The sequence below is a fragment of the Limanda limanda genome, chromosome 6 (assembly GCF_963576545.1).
Source record: "Limanda limanda chromosome 6, fLimLim1.1, whole genome shotgun sequence".
In the NCBI taxonomy this organism is placed as follows: Eukaryota; Metazoa; Chordata; class Actinopteri; order Pleuronectiformes; family Pleuronectidae; genus Limanda; species Limanda limanda.
The window spans coordinates 10,674,685-10,701,878 of NC_083641.1; the positions used below are offsets into that span (position 1 = coordinate 10,674,685).

Sequence of the window (27,194 nt, forward strand, 5' to 3'; positions counted from 1 at the left end):
TGGTGACTTTAAATGTGGTTTCATAAGGAGACTGTTAGGTCTTGACGGAGGTATGAACTCCATTGAGAGTCATTCTAGGTTGATCATGTGACCATCTTTGTACTTTCATGACTTTTAAGGAGCACTGAGACTTTCTTCATTTCCAAGAAGACTGTAAAAATCTGATTCTGGGAAAAAGGTGAACATCAGGGGTGTGTGTGTGTCTGTGTGTGTGTCTGTGTAGGGCGTGTTTTGTGTGTTAGTGTTCAACCATCTTTAAAAAGCTCTGAGTCTGGCTGAATAGAAGGAAGTGGCTCTGACTTCCCCAGGAAATGGGAAGAGGAAACCTGGGGGCTTCGACCTCTCTGGCTGCACTGGGGCCGCAAGACGACTCACAGGAGAGAAAGAGAGGGAGCGAGGGAAGGGTGTGGGAGGACAGAGAGATACAGCTGCCTCTTATTGTGCCCTGACTGGAAGGAGAACAAACGGAGAGGAAAGACAGAAATCAGGAACAGACTGGACATTCAGACGAGAAAGAATTTCGGCTCCAGGTTTTGGTTGCGGTCTGGCGTGGAGATGGAGTTTGTCCTCACAGCTTTGAGTGTTCTGCTCTGCTGTTGGTCGTCATCCTCACACACACTGGACCCTACTGGGAAGAACGTCTGCAGCAGTATCAGGTGCAGTCAAACTTTACCTTCACTCACACCTGTAGACTCTTTACTTTTTGGTTTAGTGATGACAGCAGGAACTTGTCGCTTACAGAAGCTTGTGACCAAAATAGGTTGACATCCCTAGAAACGAGAATATAAGTGCTGTTCCTGTCACACATTTTACTGCCATCAACGTTTTTCTCACTATAGGAATTGTTCGACTTTGACCTTTGTGTTATTACTAGGGTTTTCTTTTGTCTATTGTGATGGAAATCTGGAAATACAAGAGAGTGGAAACACCAGATTTGTCTTTGTGTATTTAAAAGGGACTTTCTGCAGAAAGGATCAACACAGAGAGTCTAGGGTCTCCAGAGTGAAGATGCAGGACAGTCAAATGCAAGGATCTTATTTAAGAGGACTGGGGTCATACACAGTTCAGACCATAACAATGTTCAGGTCATAAAGTATTTGGACAGGTTGTATATGTATGTAGATATAGGTCATAAAACTTACTTTTAAACTACAACATAGGTTTTCAACCATACTTAGTTCATTTTTCCAATACACTATCATATTTGTCAGACTGATTCAGTTGTTTTCTATATTTCAAGAGACCCCTCCGCCCTTGTCTGTTGCACTGGATGGCGTCAAGAGGGAAACGAGTGCATTATACGTGAGTTTTAACTGTTCTAATGGAAAGCAGTTCGGAGAAATAATAATTTCACTGCCTCTATTTTGGCTTTATTTTCCTTGCTCTATAAATGTGTGTGTGTGTGTGTGTGTGTGTGTGTGTTTGTGTGTGTGTGTGTGTGTTTGTGTGTGTGTTTTGTGTGTGTGTGTGTGTGTGTGTGTGTGTAGCTGTGTGTGAGGGTGAGCAGGCCTGTCTAAAGGATGAGATCTGTGTGTACCCTGGAGTGTGTCGCTGCCCACCCGGCTTCTACGGAGCTCACTGCAAAACACGTGAGTTACATTAAACAGCAGAAGATGTTCCGCATCATTTGAATAATGCATGTGTTTAAAAAGTTGTTTTATTAAACTGCACTATAGGTTTAAGCTTGATTGTGAAAAAAAGACATTGCTGTTGATGGTCCAGTAGTTTTATACTAATATTGGTAGTTTCTTATAGGTACCCAGAAAAAAGTGTTCAGATCTTTATCTTTAGTGAAATTACAAAAACAGCAATTGAAAAAATACTCAATTACAAGTAAAAGTAAATTGAAAATCCTTACTTTTTAAAAGTACACAGGTGTTATCAGCTTGATGTACTTTAAGTTTCAAAGGTAAATGTATTTATTCAACCCCTGAATGATACATTGTTTAATACATTTTTACTTTTGTATTAGTTCGAGCTGGAGCTACTTTAATACTGTGCATACAAGCAGGAAGCAGTGCTTTGAGCTGAATCAACATTTAAATAAAAATAAAAATATTATTATGACACCTGTACCATACATCATTAAAAGAGAAACCAAATGTGAGGTTCAGAGGAAAAATGTCTCCATAGGCACTGTAAATGTAATAATGTAAATGTACTTAGTTAGATCCTCCCACTTCATACAGTGGTTACACAGTTTTAGTAAGTATCTGCAGTTTTAGTGTATTTATAGTTCAAGCATATATTCACAGTATTAGTGTGTATGTACATTTATAGTATGTTTGTACAGTATGAGTGTGTATTAACAGTAATTATTCGTATTTTTATTAATTGTATGCTGCTTTTGTTTTTGTTTGTTTGTTATCAGGCTGTCCTCCTGAGTTCTGGGCGTCAGACTGTCGCCAGGTCTGTCGGTGCCACCCATACGGCCGATGTAACCCTGTCACAGGTGAGTGCACCTGCAACCCCAATCGCTGGGGTCCGCTGTGCCAGTACCCATGCAAGTGCACCCGCCATGGCCACTGCCACCCCAGCTACGGGAACTGCACCTGCGACCAAGGCTGGTGGACGCCCACCTGCTCCAAACCGTGCCAGTGCGTCAGCAACGGCTCTGTTGGCCCCGGGTGCGACCAGCTCACAGGTCGCTGCGAGTGCCTGAGAGGTCACTGGGGGCTTAAATGCCCCGTCACCTGCAGCTGCCACATGTCGCTGTGTAATAAGAGGACTGGTGTGTGTGAGTGTGAGGCAGGCTGGTGGGGACCCAGCTGTGACCGGCGATGTAACTGTGACCTCACACACAGCAGCTGTGACCCTGGTAACGGGCAGTGCCTGTGCCACCCGGGGTACCAGGGTGGCTACTGTAACCAGCCCTGTGAATCTGGAAAGTTTGGCAGTGGGTGTAAAATGAGGTAGGTGCAACAGTTAGATTATGTGTGTTTCTATTATCTCGAGCTTGCGGGATATACTGATAGACTCTATCTGGTCTGTCCTCAGCTGTGGTTTCTGTAGAGACAACCAGCTCTGCTCTGCCACTGACGGGGCCTGCGCCGCCTGTGAACCCGGCTGGAACGGGACACAGTGCGACCGCCCGTGCCCGTCTGGTTTTTACGGTGACGGCTGCCAGGAGAAGTGTCCACATTGCAGGAACAACGAACCATGTGACCCAAAGACAGGGGAATGTTGGAGGTGTGACCCCGGATGGACAGGACTCAGGTGTGCACATAGGTTTAAAGCATATGTGAGCATGTGTGACCAGACTGTGTGTAAGTTACACTGAAGGTTGTATGGTGGATTGTTACCAACAAATCACAGATACTGGTAAAGTTCCAGTATTTTTCAACTTATTTCCTGGAAACCTTTGGAATAGTTCCCCAAATACAAACTACTTGGCTATTTCCAAGAAAAGCTGATGTGATTTGGTACTAATTATTAATGAAAGTGTTTTCAGTTATTGTTATTGTGTAGTTGTTATTAAATAGTGAAAACTATCCAACCTCTAGCTCCTCATAACTGCCTTTCTATTTATCAATCACATGTGATTGATGGATTGGATTATCTCTCCATGGAAGTTTTAACTTGATAACGTCAATGCAAATAACTTCCTGTGATGTGGATTGTGAAGAGAAGGAACCTTTCCATCTTATGTATTTATTGTACTTTTGTACATGAAAAAAACAACGCCACGATTCTTGTTTGATTTTGTATGTATTATTTATGTCTTTGCATGCATCTTCACATTTCAAAAGCAGCCAGTAGAAAGAGTGTGTACTTTTTATGGACTATGACAATAAAATGAGAGTGTGGGACAATATCTACAAAAGGTGAGTCAGTTTATTTTAAGTGTCTTTGGTGACTGTTCTCTGTTGCCCAGGTGTGAGGAGGCCTGCCCTGACAGGATGTTCGGAGAAGACTGCCGCTTCCTGTGCAGCCCTTGTTTCCATGGTAACTGCAGTCACGTGACAGGAAGATGTGTCTGTCAGCCAGGCTTTCAGGGAGAGAGGTGAGAGTTACAGAAGTGTTTGTGTTCGTTTCGGACAGGGTTATGGTGTCACTTCCAACATGCCCAAACACACAGAGACACGCACATGCGCACACACACACACACACACACACACACACACACACACACACACACACACACACACACACACACACACACACACACACACACACACACACACACACACACACAGGTTAGTTGAGTTTAAGTTTTGTTCGTCCAAAAGCTCAGATATTTAGTTTAGTTACATAACATAAATAAAGTAGTCATGAAATGTAACTGTAGTGGGCAGGATAAAGCACCAGGTAAACTAGTCCTACGAACAACTAAAAGCTAAGCTATCTTTCCAGCAGGACAATCATCTTTAAAGCATAGCGTTAAGATTTTTCAACACCTACAGCTGTTACAAAAAAGAAGCTTTCAAACTTTAATTTATATCTCAACTCCAGGTTTCTGTCGCCTTTGTCAGTTGGTCTAGTCTACACTGTTTAACCCTCATTGAGACATACTTGATTTAACCCATTAGCCACTATAATTCCATTTGTATGGTAGCTTAATGTAGGTTACTGTCTCAGGTAATACAGCTAGAAGCATAAACTCAAACCCAGAGGAGAGACTGTAAACAAATGAGAAATATTTGTTGTATTCTCAAACCTGAATGAGGGGAATTTTCAAACCAACCAGTGATATAATCTAAGTAATTTAAACATAGTACTTGGCAGTAATGTTGTTGTTAGGAGTATACCATTTGAGGTTACTAGGTTAAAACATACAGAACCCTCTGTAATGGTTCCTTTCATTTTTCTCTCTATGAGGTCACAGTGTTTATGAGTCATTGCAGTATTTTTAGCAAGCTGTGTATGCAGGGTTTTAGGTTTGATTGCTGTGGTGATTACATGTAATGATGTGATTCTCTGTTGTTTCCAGCTGTAACAGCAGCTGCTCTGCTGTGCAGTTCGGCCTCAACTGCTCCTCTGTGTGTGACTGTGGTGAGGAGGTCCACTGCCACCCAGTCACTGGAGTCTGCCCCAACAGTACGTCTATCCATCCATCCATCCATCCATCCATTAACATCTGTCTATCCATCCATCCATGTGTCAAATGATGTGTGTGTGTGTGTGTGTGTGTATGTGTCAGGTGGCAGGAGTGCTGTACTTGCAGGAGTGTTGGTCCCTTTGCTCCTGCTGCTGTTAGCTGTGCTCTGCTGCTGTTTGTGTTGTGGAGGAGGCCCTGTTGACAGCAAAGACAGGTCTGTACCTCACTCACGTTTAAAATAATTTCGTCACAGATTTCTATACACAATCCTCCGCTCCAAACTCTGCTGATTCTACTTGAGTACTACAGGTGTTCAGCGGCAGCAGAATAGCTAGCTTTATATTTTGTGTAACATACGTGTAATATGTGTAAAAACGCTTGTTACTGTATTATTACAATCAAAACAAATGTAGCTGTGGCACTGTGCTGTAGTGCAAAACTCTCACTTCATAAACCTTCCTCTTAGGGCGGCTGTGGCTGACGGAGGTTTGTCTGTTCGGATGAAATATCACGTCTACAGCGTCCTGGCAAACATCAGTGCTGCTCTGCCATGTATCTCTAACTGGTCCTCAGGTCTGCCTCGTGTCACCGGTAAGTAATACACCTTCATTCAAAGCTGTACATATACAGAATCCCTTACCCCATTGCACAGGACAGACCATGTTACAAATCCCCATTAACCTCTGATTATCATGAAGCGTGTGCATGGGCACTGGGCAGTGAAGGCTAACACACAGAGGTGAGACACATAGTACTTAGATAAGCCCTGTCTGGATTTGACTATAGGTTACCTTTTATATTATTGAATCTATTTTTATGCCACACACACAGTATCTCACCATGACCCAGAGCTGAACTTCAACCACAGCTTCATTGAGCCACCGTCCTCTGGCTGGGTGACCGATGGGTCGACCTTTGACAGTGATGAGGAGGAGGGTGAAGCTCTCTACTGTGTCCCTCCAAGAGAAGGTAGGAGGGGGGATACTTTTCAGTTAACTTTATATTGCCTTCTTTTAGTGGCGAAAAGGACTGATCACTAATATACTTCCCATTTATTTCCATCCTTCTGGATGTCACTTTGACAGACATCCCAGCCTTGGCAGGCGGCGAGTTCCAGGAGATGAGCTCAAAATGTAACATGTTCCTGGACCCATCAGGCTTCAGCTGCGAGGACATCACCTCACCCTTCAACATCCCTCGCACCTCCAGCATCGCCAAGTACAAGCGGCCGTCTGTCTCTTTTGCAGAGGGCACCCGCTTCAGCCCCAAAGAGCGCCGCGGCTCCGCTCAGGAGCCTGGCGCTCTCCTTCGCAACAAACCCAAATCCACCTGGGGAGTTTTGATGCTCTCGGCCCTTCAAAGCCAGGGAGGTGCTGCTAAACCTGGGGACGAGGATGCAGCAGAGGGCGAGGAAAAGGAAGAGGAGGAAGTGGATGAGCAGGCTACAGACAACCAGGAGTCAGGCTGTGAGGCAGTCAACCAGGAAGTAGACAGAACCTCATCCCGAGCCTCCTCGCAGGTCCCAAGCTCAGCGGGAAGAAGACGGACTAACTCCAACCCGGCTGCACATAAAGGGAACCTGCCGCAAACATCTGGCTGTGATGCTCAGGCCGGGGTTTTAAATAAAGTCACCACAGTGTACGTGACAGTGGGTAAAGCAGGGCGACCCGTCTCAGATACGAGCTCTGAAGGCCCTGTTCAAGCCATGCTGCGAAGACTCGGCAGCCTTCAGAGACAAAAAGAGCAGGAGCCTGGCAAGTCCAAATCGAAGGGAGGTGAGGGGATCACCAAACCACTCAGACGAAAGCTTGGAGTTCGGGCGAGTGTGTGGGAGGAGGGAGGGCCGTCTGGAGGGGAGGTTGCCATTTGTAAACCTATCAGGCGGAAGCATGCTTCCCACAACTCCTCTGACACAGTGGCCCTTAGTGAAGTTTCACAGTCAGAGAGTGGCACCCCCAAACGACCGCTGTCCATTTTGAAGAGCGTGCCAGAACTGGCTGCATCTGACCCAGGGCTGAGGGCTGAGGATGAGGACTCCGGTTCAGGAAAGACTGAGAGCAACTACTTTACTGTGGGACCGGCAGGAGACGCTGCAAGTCTCACAGAGGTCATCACCAACGAAGGAGCGGTGGGCAGTGGGAATGATGAGCCCTGCTATGAAAATGTTCTGATTAACAACTTGTGACCTCTGACGAACCACGTCATCAGCAGGTATGATTCTAACAGATGCAAATTTATTTTACCAATGTCGATTTCAGTTAGCAGACCATGGATTCTTGAATTATGGTGTAATCCTGTTTAACAGTTATGTAAAAGTGCAGCTTACATCAGGATATAAATGCAGCAAGCATTTGCATAGAGAATATAGAATAAACATGAATAAATATATAGTTAGGGTAGAACACAAATACTAAAGAGTATCAGGTGTGGTATTTGGATAATTTCAAGAAACCACTTGTTGCATTTATCACCTCTATTTTCATGTGAAATGTTTTGCTTGTATTTGCACCAGTGTTGTGTTAAGTGTATACAAACAAGTACTGTAATATCTGGGGCTTTGTGTGAAGAGAAAAACATTAAGCCTGGAGAGTAGAGAATGTCAAGCACCTACTGTCTGGATTATAACAGAAGGATGAGAACAAATGGGTTGTATTTACAGAGAGTTTTTCATATCAAAAGTCATATTCACATGCTTCGATAGATGACAGTTTTTCTATCACACATGGCTAACAATTAAAGGGTAATGTAGGATTCAGTGTGTTGCCCGATGACATTCCAGCATGCAGATCGGAGGAGACAGGGATCAAACCATTAACCTTCTGGTTAGTAGATGACCTGCTTTACCTACTGAGCACCAGCCATCCGAAACAAATGACCCAAATATAAGCTGTGGAGAAATGTGTGCCATTATATGAAAGTGATCACACTGAATGAGATTTGCTGATGTTTTATTGAAACAAATAAGAACATATGTGTCTCCGTACAAAGAATGTCCTGTAGACAAAAAACAGTAACATTTACCTGCTTCATTCTGTCAATGCATTATAGTGTTCAATTTTGCTCTGTTGCACTAATCAGTAATGTGATAAAATTGGAATTGTAAAAATGTTTTTGTGTCCTCGAGCATGAGGCCAGCTGTCACTGCACTCTGACCTCTGATGTGATGTCAAATTTCTGCTGTGTGAAAACATAATAACTTTTCTTTTACTCAAATTATATGACCCCTCCTGCCCTGCCCTTATTGTTTTATTATATGTCACTGTATATATGTTTACAATTAATAACCAAAGAATAAAAAAAAAAACATCAGTGATTCTTTGTGAGTCTTTGAATGGAGGCAGTGTAACACACTCCTCAATTATTACCACACTGGAGACTTAAATGAAAAGCTGTAAATGTATAAAACATTAAACCTTTCAAATGTTACATATAAACATAGTTTTTCTTATATCCGAGTGGTTGTGTTCGATGAAGTAGGTGAAGTGATGACCTGCAGCATACAGAAAACCCACCTGCTGAACTTTGGCCACAACAAGGAGCATGTGGACTTTCACAGATCAATATTTTCTAAAGTTAATGAGCAGCTAGTTATTTGTAACACGGAACACACTGACACAGATATCAAAGTGAACACCGCTCATCTGGATCCTGCTGTACACAAATGTATCAATATAGACATTTGAAACAACTACTTCTCTGTTCTACTGGTTTTTGAGCAGCCGAGCCAGTACTGGGCGATGGATCTGGGATATGGAGGAACAGCGGGGTCAACTCTCTTGGTGCTGAGGTCCACTCTGTAGTATTTATCTATAGAAAGCACACAAAACAAGACAATCATTCATTCTGTCTGGAGCTATAACTGGTTTTAAGGGTTAAACCAGTTATTTCAAGCATCTGTTTCTTTGTCATGTGGACTAATACACAGCATGTGAAACCAGTTATAATAACTTTGGTGTGGTGAGACAGAGCCGGGGAAAGTGTCTGGATGAACTTTTTATTAAATTACTGAGTTCCTGCCTCGTCTGTCAGCTGTCGTCTGTGACTCTAACTGAACAAAGCTGAAATAATGTTATTGGGGTTACATGGGAACCTACACAGAGATAACACAGTGGTTACCTTTGACCACATTTAACCATACGTACTATGTACATTATTTCACCTTTTAGCTCTTATTTTCGGTCAAAGCTACGGGACGTTCTGCATGGGGGACTTTGTGTGACTCAGAAAGAGGCATTTTGGATTTGTTGGTATGGAGGAAGGGTGATGTTATGACACCATAAACATTTTGCTTTGGTATCTTTCCATGCATGGTTTCCATGCACATCTGACCAAATTAATATCCTCATTCAACAAATAAAGGAAGATTACGATTTGATTTGATTACAGATCCCATGAGGCTTTAATTGAACGCCAGCGGCAAATACTCATGGGACATGTTGTGGACAGCTTATCATATCCTGTTTGTATAAACGAAAGTTATTTATTAAACAATTAGAATGGCACTCAGATGCTCTGCCAAGGCCCAACAGTCCCCTTATGAAACCTCATGCAAAAAACTCAAATATCAGCCCCATAAACATGCATGATTTTTTTCATCAAAATCCAATAATTATTCTCTGACAAATGGACAAAAAAGTTGAAAAATGCCCTACAGTATATCGCAACCTTAGAGAAAGTGCAACAGAAATTCTTGAATCTGCCCCAACATTTGATGGGTTACTCTCTGACCAGTACCCCGTCCTTCCACCGGGTTTTGTGGTAAACCGTGCAGTAGTTTTACGTAATCTTGATCACAACAAACCAAATAACAATAGAACAGAGGTGAAAACAATCTTCTTGGCAGAAGGTAAAAATATTAAAGGTTCTCATATGTGTCGTTAAATTGGTTCTCTCAGTTATATAGCACTGATAAATTAGATATCTAGGTTGTGGACCCTTGTTGGGTTTTCTGACATTTTTGGGCTTTAAGTCTTTATTTGACAGGACAGAGTGTGTGAAGATGTTAAGAACAGGGAAGACATGCAACTGGGGGTCAGAACTTAATTTGTGGCTGCTGCGGGACCACCCAAGCCTCTGAACATGGGGTACCCGCTCTACCAGGCGACCTGTTGGGCACTCGATTATCTGACATTTAGAAATTTCAAGGACTAAGCAGTTTGTTAACCAATCAATAATGGAACTAATCATTAGCAGAAGGCCTAATTGTTTTCTCAGGGATTGACTGGCATTCACTTAGGACCGTGGTAATGCGTTAAGTGAATAAATAGTAAATAGTTTGTTGAACTGTTCTGTCTGATTATTCCTAACCGGAATTTCTCTGTTAATGTTCATTTCCTCTGCTGACTTACCTCCTTTAAAGAAGAAGACGCTCTGAATGGGAATTGCCCTCGCTCTCTCCAAGGGCCTCCTTTCATTTCTGGAGTCGGAATTGCCTCTGTTGTTCTGCGGGTATCGGTCCCCCTCCTGGGCCCACTCTCTGTCCCTGCCTCGTCCAAGCCGCTCCTCCATTTCCATCCTTCTCTCTGCCAACTGAAGACCCATTTCCATCCCCTTGGCAGCAAAGTCCTGACCCATGTTCCTGCCCTGCTCAGCCATGGAGCCCCAGACGGGTGAACGGCTTTGCCTCCCACGACCCCACTGTTGTCTGTTCTGCTGATCCCACTGTTGTCTGTTCTGCTGATCCCACTGTTGTCTGTACTGCTGATCCCACTGTTGTCTGTACTTCTGATCCAACTGTTGTCTGTTCTGCTGTTCCCACTGTTGTCTGTACTGCTGATCCCACTGCCGGTCCTGGCCATAGCTGTCACGGCGTAACGACCTCAAAGGAGTCACATAGATCCTTCCTGCCATGGCAGCATCCACCGGAGACTTGAGGCCCTTCCAGTCTTTGTCAATAAAGTGGTGATTGCTATGATGCTGAGGCACTGCAGAAGGTTGGAAAAACATTAAGCTGTGAACATGACAAGTGCCTCAAATCCAGACACACACAAGTGATTCACAACAGCACAACTCACAGTCAGAGTAGAGTTCGCTGAAGAAACTTTCATAAACGTTGGAGTACATGTCAGTGTAGCGTCTGAACAGCATGGACGGAGACCTCTCAGACATGGTGATACACTCCTCGTGAGACGGCTGGTGCAAGAACTCATACATGTAGTACTGATCCGCTGGAGAAACCAACAAGAGACCATCTTCAGATGAAAATCTTTGAGCACTTTATAAATGTACGTTATGTTTGATTTTCAACAGTATCAAGTGTTCATCCACCAAATTGTGGAATATGTGGCCGTACCTTTGAAAAAATAGACTCTCTCTCGTCCGTGATGACCAGAGGCAGGGAGGGAAAACGCTGCGTCCACGTGATCGGGAATTTTGTCAAAGCCCACGCTGATATCTCGAGGATAGTCATCGTCCAGTACGCCGTTGTCAAACCTCCAGTACTTGTTACCCTGTTTAAAGTTTTCATGCATGAAAACATAAATATTTGGTAGTCTGACACACGGATGAAAAGTGAAAAGATAATTTTCTGTGTCCCCACCTTGAAGATGTAGGTCTTCCCTTGACAGTTGATGCGGGTGAAAGCAGCATCGATTGGCCCGGCGATGCCCCACACGTCCTTAATGAGCTTTGGATAACCAGGCACAACCGACTGCTGGTTCAGTTCAAAAAAGTAGTCCCCTAGAAAACACACATGGTTAAGAGTCCTATATTAAAGGGCAGGTTTGCGCTTCAAATATCAGATTACTGCATTTGAGTATTAGAGGGTTATATTGCCAGTCACTCACCTCTGAAGGCAAAGATGGTACCATTTTTAAGCTGCATGAAAGAGTCAAAAGGCCTCCCACTGCAGACCTCAGCGTCTGGGTCGGGGGCTGCAGTGGTGCGTGTAGTGACGGGTACAGTGGTCATCTGAGTTGTTGTATCAATCTTAGGGGGTTCCGTTGTTAAGGGGACCTTCTGCTTAGGGAGGACAGTGTTTGAGGCGGGTGTCTGCTGTCTGACAGGGACTCTCTCAAATATGGTATCGATCAGTCGTGGTGGTTTGGTCATGTCTAGTGTGGATTCTGGAGGCCCCTGTGGTCTGAAGTCAGAGATGGGCGCACGCGTGGGCTTCAGCTGATGACCAGCTGTGGTAAAAGACTGTGTTGAACGTCCGGGGGAAGAAGTAGTGCCTTCCACCACCTCATCTTCATCAGCATCCTCTGGAGACAAAAACGTGTCTCCACGAGCTGAAGGGAGGATGAAAATGACATCACTGACCATTGTTTGCTGCAAGGTTTTGACTAATGACTGTATTTTTTTTGTAGTTCTGTAATGTAATGTATTTTGAACAAACAAAGCAGAGAGGTTTCTTACTCATCATCCCACAGGTCACCTCGAAGTCAGAGCAGCAGCTCCTGTAATACTTGCACATTGAGTCACACTGACACTTCCTCTCAGAGTCGAAACCATTCTCACAGCGATCCATACACGACTCTTAAGACAAGATGAAAGTTGAAGAAAACTGTATCCTACTTGATGTGTTTTTATACTGCATCTTCTGTATTGTTCTTCTGAAGTAATGAACTTCATTATTTGGATAATAAAGGTCATGGGAATGTTGCTCTTAATTCAAAAAAATAACTTTGTTAACTATAAATCAGATAAAACATGTTGTACTTACCTTCAGCAGCAAAGGGGTGAGCGAGCAGAACGAGCAGGACGACCTGCAGCCTCATGTTGCCTCTGCTGTGTGTGAGGACAGACTGAGAAAGTAATGGTGGACTGTGTGCTCCCAATCATTGGAAACATGTGTCAGTCACCCCACATCCTTGTTTACTAATCTCATTGGCAAACCTCTTTTTCCACTGAATAAACAGACAGAAAAAAAGAGCTCAGCAGGAAACAAACGTTTTTAGCCACATGATCGTCTGTTGAACTTTGAACGCTCAACTTTTGAATTTATAATAGGGAATTACTGCATTTTCATCTTAAAATCAAGTAGGTGAATGTTTTCGGATATCAAAAATTACAAATACTGGTTACACACAAATTAATTAAACTTACTCAAATAAAAAATATATTAATTGTGATAGTAGGCCTATTAACTGTTAACTTTACTGAGAGCAAACTTAATTAATTTGTGTGCTACCAACTAAATCTGTTTGTTTAGTTTGTTAAAACCTTTTACCAAGTTTACCAAGGTATGGTATGAGGCAATGTTTCCCCCACTGTCTGTTTGTTTGCTTGTTTTTAAGTATTAATCAAAAACTGCTGACGAATTACCACAAAACTTTGGCATGAATCTAGATCAGGAGGCGGATCCAGGAATACTTTTTCACTCTCTTATGGGCGTTTTAAAACATTTCCGATGCATTTCTCCAAGAACATTTGGGATCTTGATTAAAATAAAAATGTTTTGGGGACAGGTTTTTACAAGTGTGTGCAAATTTGCGCGGATAAAAATGGAAATCTAGATCTAGTGACTTTAGATGTGGTTTCACAAGGTGGCTGTTGTGTTCTTTGGTGGAGGTACCTATATGCACTCAACCTAGTGCCATTCTAGCTTCATCTCCTCACACGTTCCAACCATATACAGTCTATGGTTCCAACCTAATTCATGGGCTATTCCCCAGCTCCTCCAGCAGGTGGCGGTCCTCACAATGAGCCTGTTCTGACCGGCCTTGCTGCAGGGAGGATGGTGCGCTTCTTTTCTTGTACATAGCCGGCAGTGTGAGAAGCCAGTGGGCGGAGCAGACCCCAAAAGAAGATGCGGATGCTGACCTGGAGATGCGGATGCTGACCTGAAGATGCGGTAGGTCAGGTGCTGCTACATTTCGTATTTTTACGTGAAACAAGACGCTTCCTCTAATGCGGTGGAATGAAACCCTACATGTGATGAAGACAGGGTCTTTGTCTGCTAAACTTCTGAACAGAAACAAACGATAGAGGCTTTATTTCCGGTAAACAAGCAGGGCTACCTCCCTGTCTCTGCAGTTTGAGTGTGCTGAGATCTGGCCTCTTTCACCACAGTTCTTCAAACGGATGTGTTTACGTTGATGTCTAATGATCGTTGGTACGAGAGAAAAACAACAGCAGCTGTGACTGTGAACATCCTCTGAGCTGCTTAGGTGTGAGGGATGCAGCGTGATGAGATGTGTCAGCTGTGATTTACATCCGAGGCCTTTGGGAGGAGGCTGTTTACTGGATCTCACTGACAGGAGCTTTACATCTCATCTTTGTAAACAAACAAGCTGCAACATTGTATCGTATTGTATTGAAGAGGTTCTTGGATCCACCATCACACAGAGACACTGATCTCCCTTGTTTCAGCCGGTAGATGCTCCTCTCCCTGACGCTACTCCTGTGGAGGCTCCGTCGATATTTCTGCGACATGTTCAGCTCGGAAAGACTCACGGTGCCGGACTATGTCAACCGGCTGCAGAGAGGGAGGAGCGGCTCCGGCTCCGACCACCAGAGACCGGTGTCCCCGGGCATCAGCGCCGACGTGCAGGTGGCGCTGAGCGTCTCGATCCCCGCCCTGCGAGCCGCCATCGGGAGGCTGAGGTCGGCCAAAGAGTCCTGCGATACGGAGGAGACCCGCCGGGGCATCGCGGAGATCTTCCAGCTGGTGGAGGAGTCCTGGGTCCTGCCCTCCGTGGGCCGCCAGGTGGCCGAGGAGATCTGCAACAGGGTCCGGCTGGAGGGAGGCCTTGAGCTCCTGCTCCAACTCCACCAGACACCTTCTGTGGAGATCATCTATGAGTCTGCAAAACTGCTGGAGCAGATACTGATCTCAGACAACAGGTACAACACCTCTGCGATGGAACCCGTTCTCTCTCTTTAGCTATATATTATTAATATTACAATATCAATGTTTAATTTATGTTGTCAGACACGTGCTGTGTTTGCACATTAATAAATCAAAAACACTCAAATATGATGCAAAACACTAACATACTAGGTGCTACTCTGTAGAACTAAATCTTTTGTTGTATATGCAACAAAAAATGTACCTCTCAACAACGTCCCAACGAAAGTTTGATATTGCAAGATTTATAAATGTTTCAGGCAGTATTTTGTTTTGTGATCACAATTTTGGGAGATAAAAAAGTTAACAAGCTTAAACTATTTGCCAGAAGGACAGTAAGCTCATGTAATCAAATGTTAGCAATAAATACAGGTAGTGGCATCTATTATTTCCTCTTTCAATTCCTCTAAAGCAAAATGCCTGGGAGTGATGATGAAGGGGAAAGTTCAATAATACAATCATTTAGGCAGTATTTGTTTTTGTGCAAACCTGCTACGTTGGCTTTACAGCTCATTTTAACTATCAGTTGATCTAAAGTTTTATTTTTATTCTCTTTTAGTTAATCTTTGTTTAGTTTTCAAAATGTCCTTAAAAGGTAATACTGGCCTCTTCTAATTTATTTTCTCAAACCTAAAACTAAATATATTCAATCAACAATGAACACAAAACAGAAAAGCAACAAATCCTCATTGTTAAAAATTCTAATCTTGTCAAATTGTCAAAATAGTCTTTTGATCAACAAATCACATCACTAACTGTTTCTGCACCCGCTGGTTTTTAACTCAATACCTGTTCCATCTAATGACCATTATGAATTGATGTAATTCTACACTCATCTACAAGTTTGTGTGATTCATGTATTGCCATCATGTACACATTTCTGTCGACAGAGATTACGTTGCTCGTATCGGACTGGGGGTTATCCTAAACCTGACTCGACAGCATGCAGATGCCCAGCTTGCTCGCAGCGTCTCTGGGATCCTGGAGCACATGTTCAAACACACCGAGGAGACGTCTGTCCACCTCATCTCCAATGGCGCCCTGGATGCCCTTCTCTTCTGGTGCCGGGGCACGGATCCCACCGTGCTGAGACACTGTGCTGTGGCCCTGGCTAACTGTGCCATGTACGGGGGACACCGCTGCCAGCGACTGATGATCGAAAAACAGGTGGCTGAATGGCTTTTCCCTCTGGCTTTCTCCAAAGAGGACGAACTTATTCGGTTCCATGCATGCCTGGCTGTGACTGTGTTGGCCGCAAACAAAGAAATTGAGAAGGAGGTGGTGAAATCTGGGACCTTGGAGCTGGTGGAGCCGTTCATTGCTTCCTTGGATCCTGATGCCTTTGCCCGCAATCTATTGGACAGAGCAGACTGCATGCAGGGGAGGACAGCATCTGATCTGCAGCACTTTCTGCCTTTACTGGATGGCACAAGACCGGAGGGAAAGTGCATTGCAGCCTTTTACTTTTGTGTCGAGACCAGCATCAAGTCTCGTCAGCGCAACACTAAGGTACAACCAAAGCCCGCTTTCCATAGAACTCGACATTTTAGCTTGCACTGTCTGGTAACTTTGTTGTGAATAAGTTTTGTCTTCTGTTCCGAGATATTTCAAGAGATCGGAGCAGTGCAGGGCCTAAAAAGAATCGCCATGTACTCCACTAATGGTACAGCCTGTTCCCTCGCCAAACGGGCACTGAGAATGATGAACGAGGAAGTTCCAAATCGCATCCTGCCGTGTGTTCCAAACTGGAAAAACTGTGAGGTGCAGAAGTGGCTACAGCAGGTTGGGTTCAGTGCCTACTGTGACCGTTTCAAGGTGAGTCGGATAAAGAAGAGTCGTAGATCCATTCATCCTTTACAACAACATCTGTCCTACATAACATAGTTCTCGATCTTGTCATGTAGGAGATGCAAGTGGACGGAGACCTCCTGCTGAACATCACAGACCAGGATCTGAGCAGTGACCTGGGAATGACCGCAGGCCTCACTCGAAAAAGGCAAGTGGTGAAAACTCTTTAACACACAATCGGAGCAAAACCTGTCTTCTTCTTCTACTTCTTCTTCACATTTTCTATTACCCTCTCCAGATTTCTGAGGGATCTGCGTGTATTGAAAACATATGCCAACTACTCCACATGTGACCCAAACAACATGGCTGACTGGTTAGTTGAGGTGGACCCTCGCTTCCGTCAGTACACCTACGGTCTGGTCCAGTCAGGCGTGGATCGCGATAACTTCCAGAAACTGACCGATCAGCAGCTACAGTATGACTGCAACATCAACAACGGAGTACACAGAGCCAAGGTACTATCTGCCAGTCGCCAGCCTTCACAGCCCTGCCATACAGACGCCCAGCCTGCAGGCCCCGACGTGTTCATAAGCTACCGTCGGACCACCGGCTCCCAGCTGGCCAGGTAAGAACTGAATCAGGACTGGAGGAGGTGATTCAGGATGAGAAAATAGCTCAATTGAAGCCAGTTTAAAAGTGTGGGATTGAAAATTCAGTGTTTATTCATTCATCATTTCCTTCTACCCTGGTCCAAGCCTTCTGAAGGTTCACCTGCAGGTTCGAGGATACAGCGTCTTCATAGATGTGGAGAAACTGGAGGCCGGGAAATTTGACGACAAGCTGATCCAGAGCGTCCAGCGAGCTAGCAACTTCATCCTGGTCCTGTCGGCCAACGCACTTGACAAGTGCATGGGGGATACTGACATGAAGGATTGGGTGCATAAGGTCAGTAGTTTTTCATTCTCTAAATGTTGGTACTCCTTTTATTTAATTTTTGTTTAAATGCCTCAATCAAGATAATCCACATTTATGTTGATATCACATCTGAATAGTATTAGTTGGAATAAACCACATCAGATTTTTGAACGGTGCTTTAACATGTCTTTAAATTCAGTAGCTCATAGACTGTAAAATGATCATTTACTTTGCAGGAGATAGTCACGGCCTTGGCTGGAAAGAAGACCATAATCCCTGTCATAGATAATTTTGCATGGCCAGATGCCATGTCTCTGCCAGAGGACATGAGATCGGTTCTCAAATTCAATGGTGTCAAGTGAGTAAGAGATTTACTGTCTATTTGTGGCTGTTCATTCTGGTATTCACCATGTTAAGTGAAACTTATTTAATAGATATGTTGTTAATCTTTCAACGCCTCAGATTCCTCAAGTGAATATTTTATCAAACCAAGTTTTAACCTTCTATTGTTTGTGATTGATGTTTAGCAGATCTGTAAAATCCATCATAGACAACTGATTCATCTTCAAATCATCAAATGCCTGTTACCTTCTTTTGACACAGATGGTCCCACGAGTATCAGGAGGCCTCCGTCGAGAAGATCCTTCGCTTTCTGAAAGGATGCACGGACCAAATCGACGGCCCAGACACCTCCAAAGAGCAGAACAATAAATAAACTGACATAAACGCAGCTATAATAAATTTCAATGATGCCAAATTCCACATGGCCCAGGGTGAACTGGTCGGCAGCTTCCCTTGCTCTGCCCAAATGCATGTGAAGCGAATTTGATGTGCTAATATAATTAGACTAAATATATTGCAAACAATACACAGAATTGAAAAAGGTAGTTCACATTGTATATAATAAACTCAAAGCCTTTAATGTTAGTATCATACTGCCGTATATGTATATTCAGGTACGCCTTCTGTTTCTCAGGAAAACAACTGTGATAGATCAGCTGTCAATGACACCCAGCAACATCATTATTAATAATTTCTGAGGCTTCCACTGACACTGACATTCTCATAAAAGTACAGAGATCCATCTTCTGATCAAGTCTCATACAACATTCATATGACGTGTGTGTTTTGTTCTTAAGTTTGGGTTGTGGCAAAAAAGAAACCCTTCCTTGCATTGAAGTGATTTCATGATCAGAGTCTCTACGATGGATTAAATGTCCAATGAAAGCATTTTTGTACAAAATATGAGTAACACGCTATAAGTGCACGCCTAATTTAACCAAACAGATGTAATGAGTGTACAGGCAAAGAAATACATGCGTATAGTATTAAATGCTTCCTTTTCTCTGTAAAAGTAGATAAGATCACAAGCAATCATGAAATGGTAACTCCTGGAAAATTATGACCTAATTTGTTTTACAGTGTTTTCCTCACTTGTTGCAACACAGAAACGCAATACCTAACACTGTAATTAATTCAGTTGACTTGAGGTTTTATCTGCCAGTGTTAAGTCTGTTGAGTAATTACCAATCTGCTTTTGCAGTTGATATTTCATCCTTGCAAGTATGTAAGTGTATTCAATAGAAGAAATCCAGAAATATGACACAAACACCAAGGTTTGTGAAAATATATAAGACAAGCGGTGGATAACTGCTGTTGCTGTACACCTGTGACGATCGAACATCAAAACTGACAAAAAAACATCCTTCTTTATTGATGCTGAAATAAAGACATGATGAAATATTTGCAAATTAACCAAAGCAGTTATTAAGATGTGTTGGTCACATGTTTGTATTGATTTGATTTCTTAAGCTTGAATGCAACTTCTGTTCTGAAGGGATTTCATCCGGTTATGCCTTAATATTATTTGCGTTCAATGTCCTCATAGCATCTGTTAAAAATGGTCTTTTCCTTTTTTTCAACTAGTTGTACAGGAATTTATTTTATTTTTTTAATTCTCAAGTGTTTTTATAGTTTTCAGTGTAAGACAAACATGATTTGGTCTCTTTATTTGAAACATGAAAACCAATAAAATGTGTTATAAACAGTGAAATGATCTTTAATTTGAAGTTCACTTACATACATGTGAAATGTGAACAGCTGTCATAATCTTAATCACAAAATAAGCAAAACACTTCTATTCCAATAAATAAAATGAATACTGCCCATATTGATTATGATGAAGTAAACACAGCCTCATTGGTCAGTTTTGTCGCTCAGTTTGTCTGAAGAATGGCTTTGATCACATGATCCGAACAAACTGCTGCCCTGTGTCAAAAACAATCTTCATGCAGATCAATTCACAGTCGTCCAGTTAATGCTTCACTTAACGTTATGACTTCCCTTTGTGCATTTTAAAGCTGTTTGGCAGCTCTTGTTCCCTCAATGAGGAACCAGGTTGTGACCCCTGTGCGCATGTCGGGCTGTGGGCCTGAGCTCGGGGACTATCCAATGTTGTTCAGGGAGTTTGGACTGTGCACTCTGCTTTATGGGAAAAGGAGGGAGGGAGGGAGGGAGGAGGGTCAAGGTGTAACCAGTAATCCCAGGCTGCTGCTGCAGTTTTAATCGTAGTTGCGTTTGGATATGTTTGTACAAATTCTCTGTTATGAGTAAAATCCTGCAATCAAAAGTAACAAAGTAATAGAATCATACATTAAGTACCGAGACTGTTATATTATCTGAATATAATAACTGATGCAGGTGGAGCTCAATTTAACCACTTTATATACTGCTGACTCATCCCTAGTTTTGGAGAATGCATTGTTTTCACACAAAAAAAAGATAAAATAAAGTGTACTCAAAGCAGATGATATTAGTCCAAAAAACACTTCTGATTTGAAATAAATTGCACGTGGTGAAGAATCAGCGGAAAATAATCGGTAAGATACTGTACATTCCAGATGCAGTTGAAACATCTGCATTGAAATTCCATTGTCAATATAAGTTAATTGACAGGATATTTCTGTGAAAAACAGCATACAGGAAACAATCAGATTCATAAACTTTGTGTAAGATAACCTCTGTGAAGAGCTTTCCCAGAAGGAACAAAAAGTGTGTGACCTATCTCATATCCTGATTTCATATGCAGATAACGATACATATCACTCCTAGTTAACTGCCAATCGTATCTTTTATTGACTATGTAAATGTCTTTGCAGATGTAAGGTAACAACAGCAGCTTTTATCTCCTTCCATTTCATGATTCTTTATGAAATGTTCCGATTCAGATAAAAGTCTTTTACAACATCTGTGTCTGCATTTTTCTTTTGTGGCACTAATCAGTCTCTGTACTGTTTGATATGATTCTTGTGTAGGTGCCAAAAGAGGTTAGTGTTGTGTGAGTCTGCTTTATGACATAATTGAAAACGTACCGTTAGTCGGAGTCCTCTTGCACTTCCCCTAGCACTTTACTCTGCAGTGTGCCAACTATTGAAGTCCATATACAAAAAATGGAAATGTGCAGAAAATTCTTTGGCACTCATTGCATTGATACTGAAAATGCGTCAAATCACTAAATTAAAGCATGAATAAAATCTTCTTCATTACACCGCCTACTGAGTACAAAGTTGAGATTTTAGGACCCCCAAATATAAAAAAGAACTCCAGTGTCCAGCATCTAATCATTAAGACATTGTCAGTGAAGTCAGACAGAAGTTTGATTCTTCATCCTCTGGTCTTTATCACTTGATGTTACTAGAATCCAGTCACTAAACTCTCTTACAATCGTTTCCCTGAGGATCACAGACGGACATGATGGATGTCTCTGTGCCAGAGCTGCTCACCGCACACAATGACATCAGGAGGAACTTAAACCACATGACAGGTTCTTCCTCTGCATCTTTTCAGGTCAGGATACTGTAGAGTCTCTGGGGGCTCTCCTCTGGTCTAAACATTGAAGAGTCCTTGAAAGACAGATGATAAAAAGGAGCAAAACATTTTTAAGGAGTGGATATAGATTTTCTGATATTTCACAGGTATTTGTTAAGAATTTTTGCGTCTTATATCAAGAGCAAAGCAGTTACTGAGACACAAGCTGACTCACCCTATTATTCCAGCGGGGATGAAGAGGATCATGGCAGCAAAAAGGAAGGAGAAGCCCTTCATGAAGTGCAGGGTGGCTGGGTACAGTGAGTTGAAGACACCACTACCCACCAGAAAACATAAGCTCTCCACACAAGCAACAGAAGCAAACAGGGCCCCTGCAACAAAACAAAAACACACACACACAGTTATCTACATAAGCTGTCCCTCTGGATCAAGGGACATGTGCTTCAAATGAAACAGCAAGTGGTGCAACACTGCTCTACATTTGGTTCACCGACTAATTCAAACAAAACACAGCTGCGCTACCTCACAATATACTGGTTTAATGTTGTCCATACAGTTTACTGTGTCAAAAAACAGTCGTTTTAAACATGCACAGTGTTTAAATGTGATGGCAGCTGACCTTGCTCTGATGGGTCCACCAACTTCGACAGCTTCGACCTGAGAACAGGTGTCGTGGCCATGAAGAGGAAACACAGACCATAACCTGGTGACACACATAAAATGATATTTTTACTTTGATGCTCAAGTCAACTGATCTGAGGTTACATGGGAGTTTTTTGATTGCCTGGTCGTCACGTTTACATTCTCAGTTCGACAGCTTGGTCGGTCTGTCAGATGCTTTTGGCTGATAATATTAGACCAGTTTCACCTGACCACCAGACGAAGTGTGCTTGTTTTCAAAACTGTTCTTGTAAAGGTGGGAAAGCTCTTATAACGGAGGATGGAAAGAAACATGTATATTTGTGTAATGTGCAATTTTGATGCAAAGGATGACCCAGAAAAGATCCAAATAGACAATAATGCCGACGCCAAATATGCTAAATAAATTAGAATATAAACACTGATTTCTGTTCCGAGAGTGATTTGATTTTAAATAGATCTCACCTGTATCGTCCAGATTTTTGGTCTATGAGTAGAACATTTTTTGGTTAGAAAACCTTATATTCAACCACCATAATACTTTACGAGCAAAGCTGTTTACAAAACATCTGGATCACTAACTCACTTCTGAGGCTCTCACCTGTGAACATAAGTTGAATGGTGTCAGCGACAGAGAAGACCACTAGCCCCGTAATGTTGGAGGCCAGACCCACAAGAGCCACCCAGGAGTCCTCCAGGCAGCGCTGCATGATCTTAAGCCCCAGCAGACTGCTCAGGTAGGCCAGGTGCTGAGCTGCTGACCCGTAGCCAATGAGGGCGGGGCCCCAGCACAGCGGCGAGCTTAACTCGTACAGCACATACAGCTCCCTGCAGCCGGAATGTACCATCACCACCAGGAAGAAGCTGAGTGTGTAAAACCATAGCTTGCATCTATGAAACCCTCCACCATCCTCACTGCTCCTCCCTCCTGATGAGTAGAGGCGCCAGACCGCCTTGTGGTGGCGACTGGTGAGGAGCTTCGCGCTTGGGTCTGGCAGGACAGACTCTCGAACAAACAGGTAAGCGTACAGAGCTGAGGCCAAGTTGGTGGCTAAGGCCAGCCAAAATGGGTTGATGTACCTAAATGCAAGCATTAACATATAGTAAGGATTTTGAGTCAAAGCAAAGTGCAATAACTTGACTGATATTTCTTACCCTTGTGCACGCCGCCACTGCCCACCGATAATGCTGGCCAGCATCCCTGACAGACCCAGACAGGCCTCCAGCACTGCCACCCTGAAGGTGCGGGACCTCCTGTCACTGGTAGCAGCCACATATGCAAAGCAGCCTGCCAGGATGGCATTGAAATCCCCTGAAAGGCCACTCAGCATTCTGCCCAGTAGAAAGTAGACCACCGGCAGCTTCAGGTACATCACTACGAGGTAAACGACTGCCTGCAACGCGAGGCCAAGGTTAGGGAGGATGAGGACTGGCCTGCGACCCGCAAGGTCACTCCATGAGCCCAGGAGAGGCACCACCACCAGGCCTACAGACAAACCTGCCAGACTGATGTACAGGTTCCAGTGGGCTGTGAGGGTTTCCACCTCCTGATGGAAAAAAAACAGAAGGCAGGGGGAAGGTCATCGTCATCATTCTTGTCAGGGAGACTTTACAGATTGTGGAAACTTATAAGATATAACTGAAAACAGGTTTCATGTATTTTCCCACCAAACCATTATATTTAAGACTTAATAATTATGGAACATATCAACCCACAAATATACAGAATCACAATGTTCTGTTTACTGTTGTTTTCTTGTCGGACAATTTCTATTCTTTTGGAGTTTTTGATGAAGGCCCTCTTTTGATAGCCACAGGTATTAGGTGCTTCCATGATGTGCCACTGCCCTTTCACCCGTGGACCTTGTGGTAATGTTTTACCATTAAAAAAAACAACCCTCAGATCACATGAAAACAGGTGGAGACCAAAACCACCACCAAACCACCTCAGGCCCGATCTGAACACGAGTGGACAAATCGGAGTGTGACCGTTCACATACAGTAGTTTGAGGTTTGCCTGAAACTTAAATTCTATATGTGCCAGCAGCACAGACTGAGTGTCTTGTACTGGTGTCACACTGACGTGTGAATGTGACACTGGGTCTTTACATTGACACAGAATTGGATAATAAAACAACATCTGTAATCATCACAGTATACTTTTCATAAATCAGAAAATAAGAGAAGTTGAATAAGAAATATCAATGTAGCCGAGCGTTTATTCGTGTTGTATTAGTCAAAGGAAGACAGAAGAAGGGCATCCATTCGGGAGACAGCACCCGTTTATTATCTGTCAACTTCACAACCCACTCCTCACACCACACACTTCCGGTAAACCCTTCACACAACACACTTCCGGTAAACTCCTCTTCAAACTAAAAGTCACTAACTAAAATAGCTTACATCAATATAATGGTTATACATTATGCAAACACAGTGAGGACGTATAAAACATAACTGATATAAGTCAGATTTGGAAAGTGCTGGTATTTCTCTGCTCACAAATAAGAGTTTAAAATTACAACGCTCACTCAGGAGCAGAAATCAGCTGTTTACTGTGGCACTTATCACGAGAACTGTCAGTCTCGACTAATCAACTATCCAATAGCCATATCGATCGGCCCTGTAGCAGCCCTACGAGACGTGTGTGTGTGTGTGTTAGTGCGTGCGTGTGTGTGTGTGTGTGTGTGTGTGTGTGTGTGTGTGTGTGGGTGTGTGTGTGTGGGTGTGGGTGTGTGTGTGTGTGTGTGTGTGTGTGTGTGTGTGTGTGTGTGTGGGTGGGTGGGTCACCTTCTGCAGGGGGTCGGGGGGCACGGAGCCGTTGGTGCACTCCGACCTCTTGGAGCCGTTGTAGCCGAGGTCCTCGCTGAGTCGGTCCCACAGATACTGAGTGGACAGAGGCGCCTGCAGGGCCAGAGAGAACATGGAGAGGAACAGCACCGGCTCCACGGACACCGGCGGCAGCAGCGGCCATGAGAACCGGGGTCGGGGGTCGCAGCTCCCGGCGGCGGTGGGCGCGTCAGCTTGCTCCGCTTCGGATGTAGCGTTGAGGACATCAGCGGGAAGAATGGCTGCGGTGTCCGACTCCTCCATGTCGAGCTGCTGTGACTGTAAACATGAACTGGGAACGTATCGGACTCAGTCTCCCCTGAGGATTCACACACTAACCAACTAGTTAGTCATTCTCTCACTGCTAACTAGATAACCATGCTAATGCTAGAAGAGTTAGCGCCGTCGGAGTTTGAGTTTAGTTCAAGTTAAAGGAGTTAACTTATCAAGCAGTTCCGCGCCATAAAGGAAGTAATACACGTTAAAGCGGGGACTCAGCGACACCACCTGGACGAAGAGGTGAACTACACTTAATTTAACACAAGCAGTTGTTTATGTCAGTGGTTTATTCTGGGTTAAGGCCTCAAATGATCATATATGAATTAATATAAGAACATATTCCAGATACCCCCTACATGCTCGATAGAAAATGTTCCAGATACCCCTCATATATTTTCATTAGAATAATTGGACGTAACAAGAACCACAGAAGTGTCTCATTAGATATTTTAATACACAAATACAAGTCCTGGAGATATACCACGATCTGCACAACTTGAGGCTAAAAGTGTGGGCATTCTGGCCCCTCACAGAAACTGAGATCATGTCTGATACTCTTGCACACAAACACACATGTCATTTCACCGCAGAATAAAACTAAGAAGTATTTTTGGCCATACCTTAATTATCTGAGTGTATGGTCTGAACTTACTTTTGTTTTTTAGGTCACCTTATAACTCAATTCCTTTATCCAATTGCTTTCTTTCATACCAGATACAAAATCAAGATTTATGCATTTGAAAATTAGTATTATTATTATTATTATTTAATTTGATCACAATACTAATTGATCAACACAAACATATATAGAAAACATTGTCACTGAGCCAGAGTTACCTAGAATGCTTATTATTAACGTCTTTAGTTTCTCGTTTCTCTGCTGAATCACATGATTGTAACTTGAGCAACTAACATGAACAAACCCTTTCAGTTTCAGTTTAATAAAAATATTTATAGAGCAATGATTAAAATGAAAACACCCAGCAGTCACTTAGGATGTTTTTTTCAGTGCACTGCATTTCGACAGGAGTTGTTGTGTGTCTGTACTTATCCTTCAGTAAGAGACCAATAGTTTGTTTTCTCTAATAATAAAGAAACAGCTTGTAAAAAAATTAGCATACAACTCTCTTCTCATCATAAGAAATGTTTGAATTGCAGCTTTCTTTGTTTGGAAGACAAAATACAGTATTGCAATATTACTTAGTTCTAATTTGTGATAACACAAAAAGGGGATATGGATGTTTGATACTAGTTTATGTGGTTATCAATGATATATTTGTGGCAGAACAGTGTAATAGGAAATTTCCCTTATCAGAGTTCGTAAATTGTCAATTACTTATTTTATTATTCAGATCAAAATTATAAACCTGGAGGACTGAAGAGCAAGTTATATTTAAATCTATCACAGTATAATCATAATAATTCCATGTTTATGAGGTAGATTAAGGTTATCAAACTGAAATGATTTTTATAATGATGAAATAATTTTGTGAAAATAAAAATCACTTTAAAAGGACTCTCGGCTTCATTTCTATAGATGTGCGTAAACAAGATGAACAGCTAAACAATTTTTTTACACTTTAGGGGGCAAGAAGTTACACACTCAGGTAATTCAGTCAAAGTCTCTCGACTTAATTTCCATATTTTTTTGAAGGAAATGAGAGGTGGCACTCCAATTTCTTTTCTTGCATGTGAACCCAAAATACACCAATCAATAATTAAGAGAGTAAATACTCAATTCAGCCGCCGATCAAAATTATTGATTGATTTAACTAAATTGTGTTAATCACAGTGTGTGGGGTAGTTTCGTTCATTATTTGAAGGGTTGTACTTAGTCTCTCAAGTAATTATGGGTTACATATGGATATATTTTATGGTGAAATATGCAATAAACCAATCAGAGAGCTATCTCGCTTTCACATTAAAAGCCAGGTGAGTTTGGACGTTGGTTATACGATTGTAAGATTGCTGTTATAAGTTTTACATGGTCCCAAGAGAGAACATTTGGCTGCAGAGGAAACAAATGTGTGCATGTTCACATGATGTTTATCAATCTATAGTATATAGGTGCATATTACTATTTAAAAA

General features: G+C 42.8%; 4 protein-coding genes across 4 annotated transcripts; 2 read left to right on the forward strand and 2 right to left on the reverse strand.

Annotated features, from left to right (window-relative positions):
* Nucleotides 1-389: 389 nt before the first annotated feature.
* scarf1 (scavenger receptor class F, member 1) lies at nt 390-8,347 on the forward strand. The gene is made up of 11 exons (XM_061072430.1): nt 390-656; nt 1,241-1,302; nt 1,488-1,589; nt 2,372-2,912; nt 2,998-3,216; nt 3,875-4,003; nt 4,931-5,037; nt 5,141-5,252; nt 5,505-5,629; nt 5,870-6,007; nt 6,124-8,347. Exons 1-11 carry the CDS (start codon nt 556-558, stop codon nt 7,221-7,223), a joined length of 2,736 nt encoding a protein of 911 aa, XP_060928413.1. The 5' UTR covers nt 390-555; the 3' UTR covers nt 7,224-8,347.
* vtna (vitronectin a) lies at nt 7,970-12,796 on the reverse strand. Its single transcript, XM_061072432.1, has 8 exons — nt 12,702-12,796; nt 12,395-12,514; nt 11,824-12,267; nt 11,577-11,716; nt 11,331-11,487; nt 11,053-11,205; nt 10,387-10,962; nt 7,970-8,845 (listed from the first exon to the last, which is right to left on the reverse strand). Exons 1-8 carry the CDS (start codon nt 12,754-12,756, stop codon nt 8,727-8,729), a joined length of 1,764 nt encoding a protein of 587 aa, XP_060928415.1. The 5' UTR covers nt 12,757-12,796; the 3' UTR covers nt 7,970-8,726.
* A 973-nt stretch (nt 12,797-13,769) lies between these two features.
* sarm1 (sterile alpha and TIR motif containing 1) lies at nt 13,770-18,315 on the forward strand. The gene is made up of 9 exons (XM_061073624.1): nt 13,770-13,832; nt 14,351-14,824; nt 15,719-16,337; nt 16,431-16,643; nt 16,733-16,824; nt 16,915-17,241; nt 17,372-17,561; nt 17,768-17,889; nt 18,135-18,315. Exons 2-9 carry the CDS (start codon nt 14,358-14,360, stop codon nt 18,244-18,246), a joined length of 2,142 nt encoding a protein of 713 aa, XP_060929607.1. The 5' UTR covers nt 13,770-13,832; nt 14,351-14,357; the 3' UTR covers nt 18,247-18,315.
* Nucleotides 18,316-19,594: 1,279 nt separating this feature from the next.
* Nucleotides 19,595-25,293, reverse strand: slc46a1 (solute carrier family 46 member 1). Its single transcript, XM_061073625.1, has 6 exons — nt 24,789-25,293; nt 23,154-23,545; nt 22,600-23,078; nt 21,979-22,062; nt 21,574-21,730; nt 19,595-21,433 (listed from the first exon to the last, which is right to left on the reverse strand). The coding sequence occupies exons 1-6, from the start codon at nt 25,089-25,091 to the stop codon at nt 21,379-21,381; spliced, it is 1,470 nt and encodes a 489-aa protein (XP_060929608.1). The 5' UTR covers nt 25,092-25,293; the 3' UTR covers nt 19,595-21,378.
* Nucleotides 25,294-27,194: the final 1,901 nt, after the last annotated feature.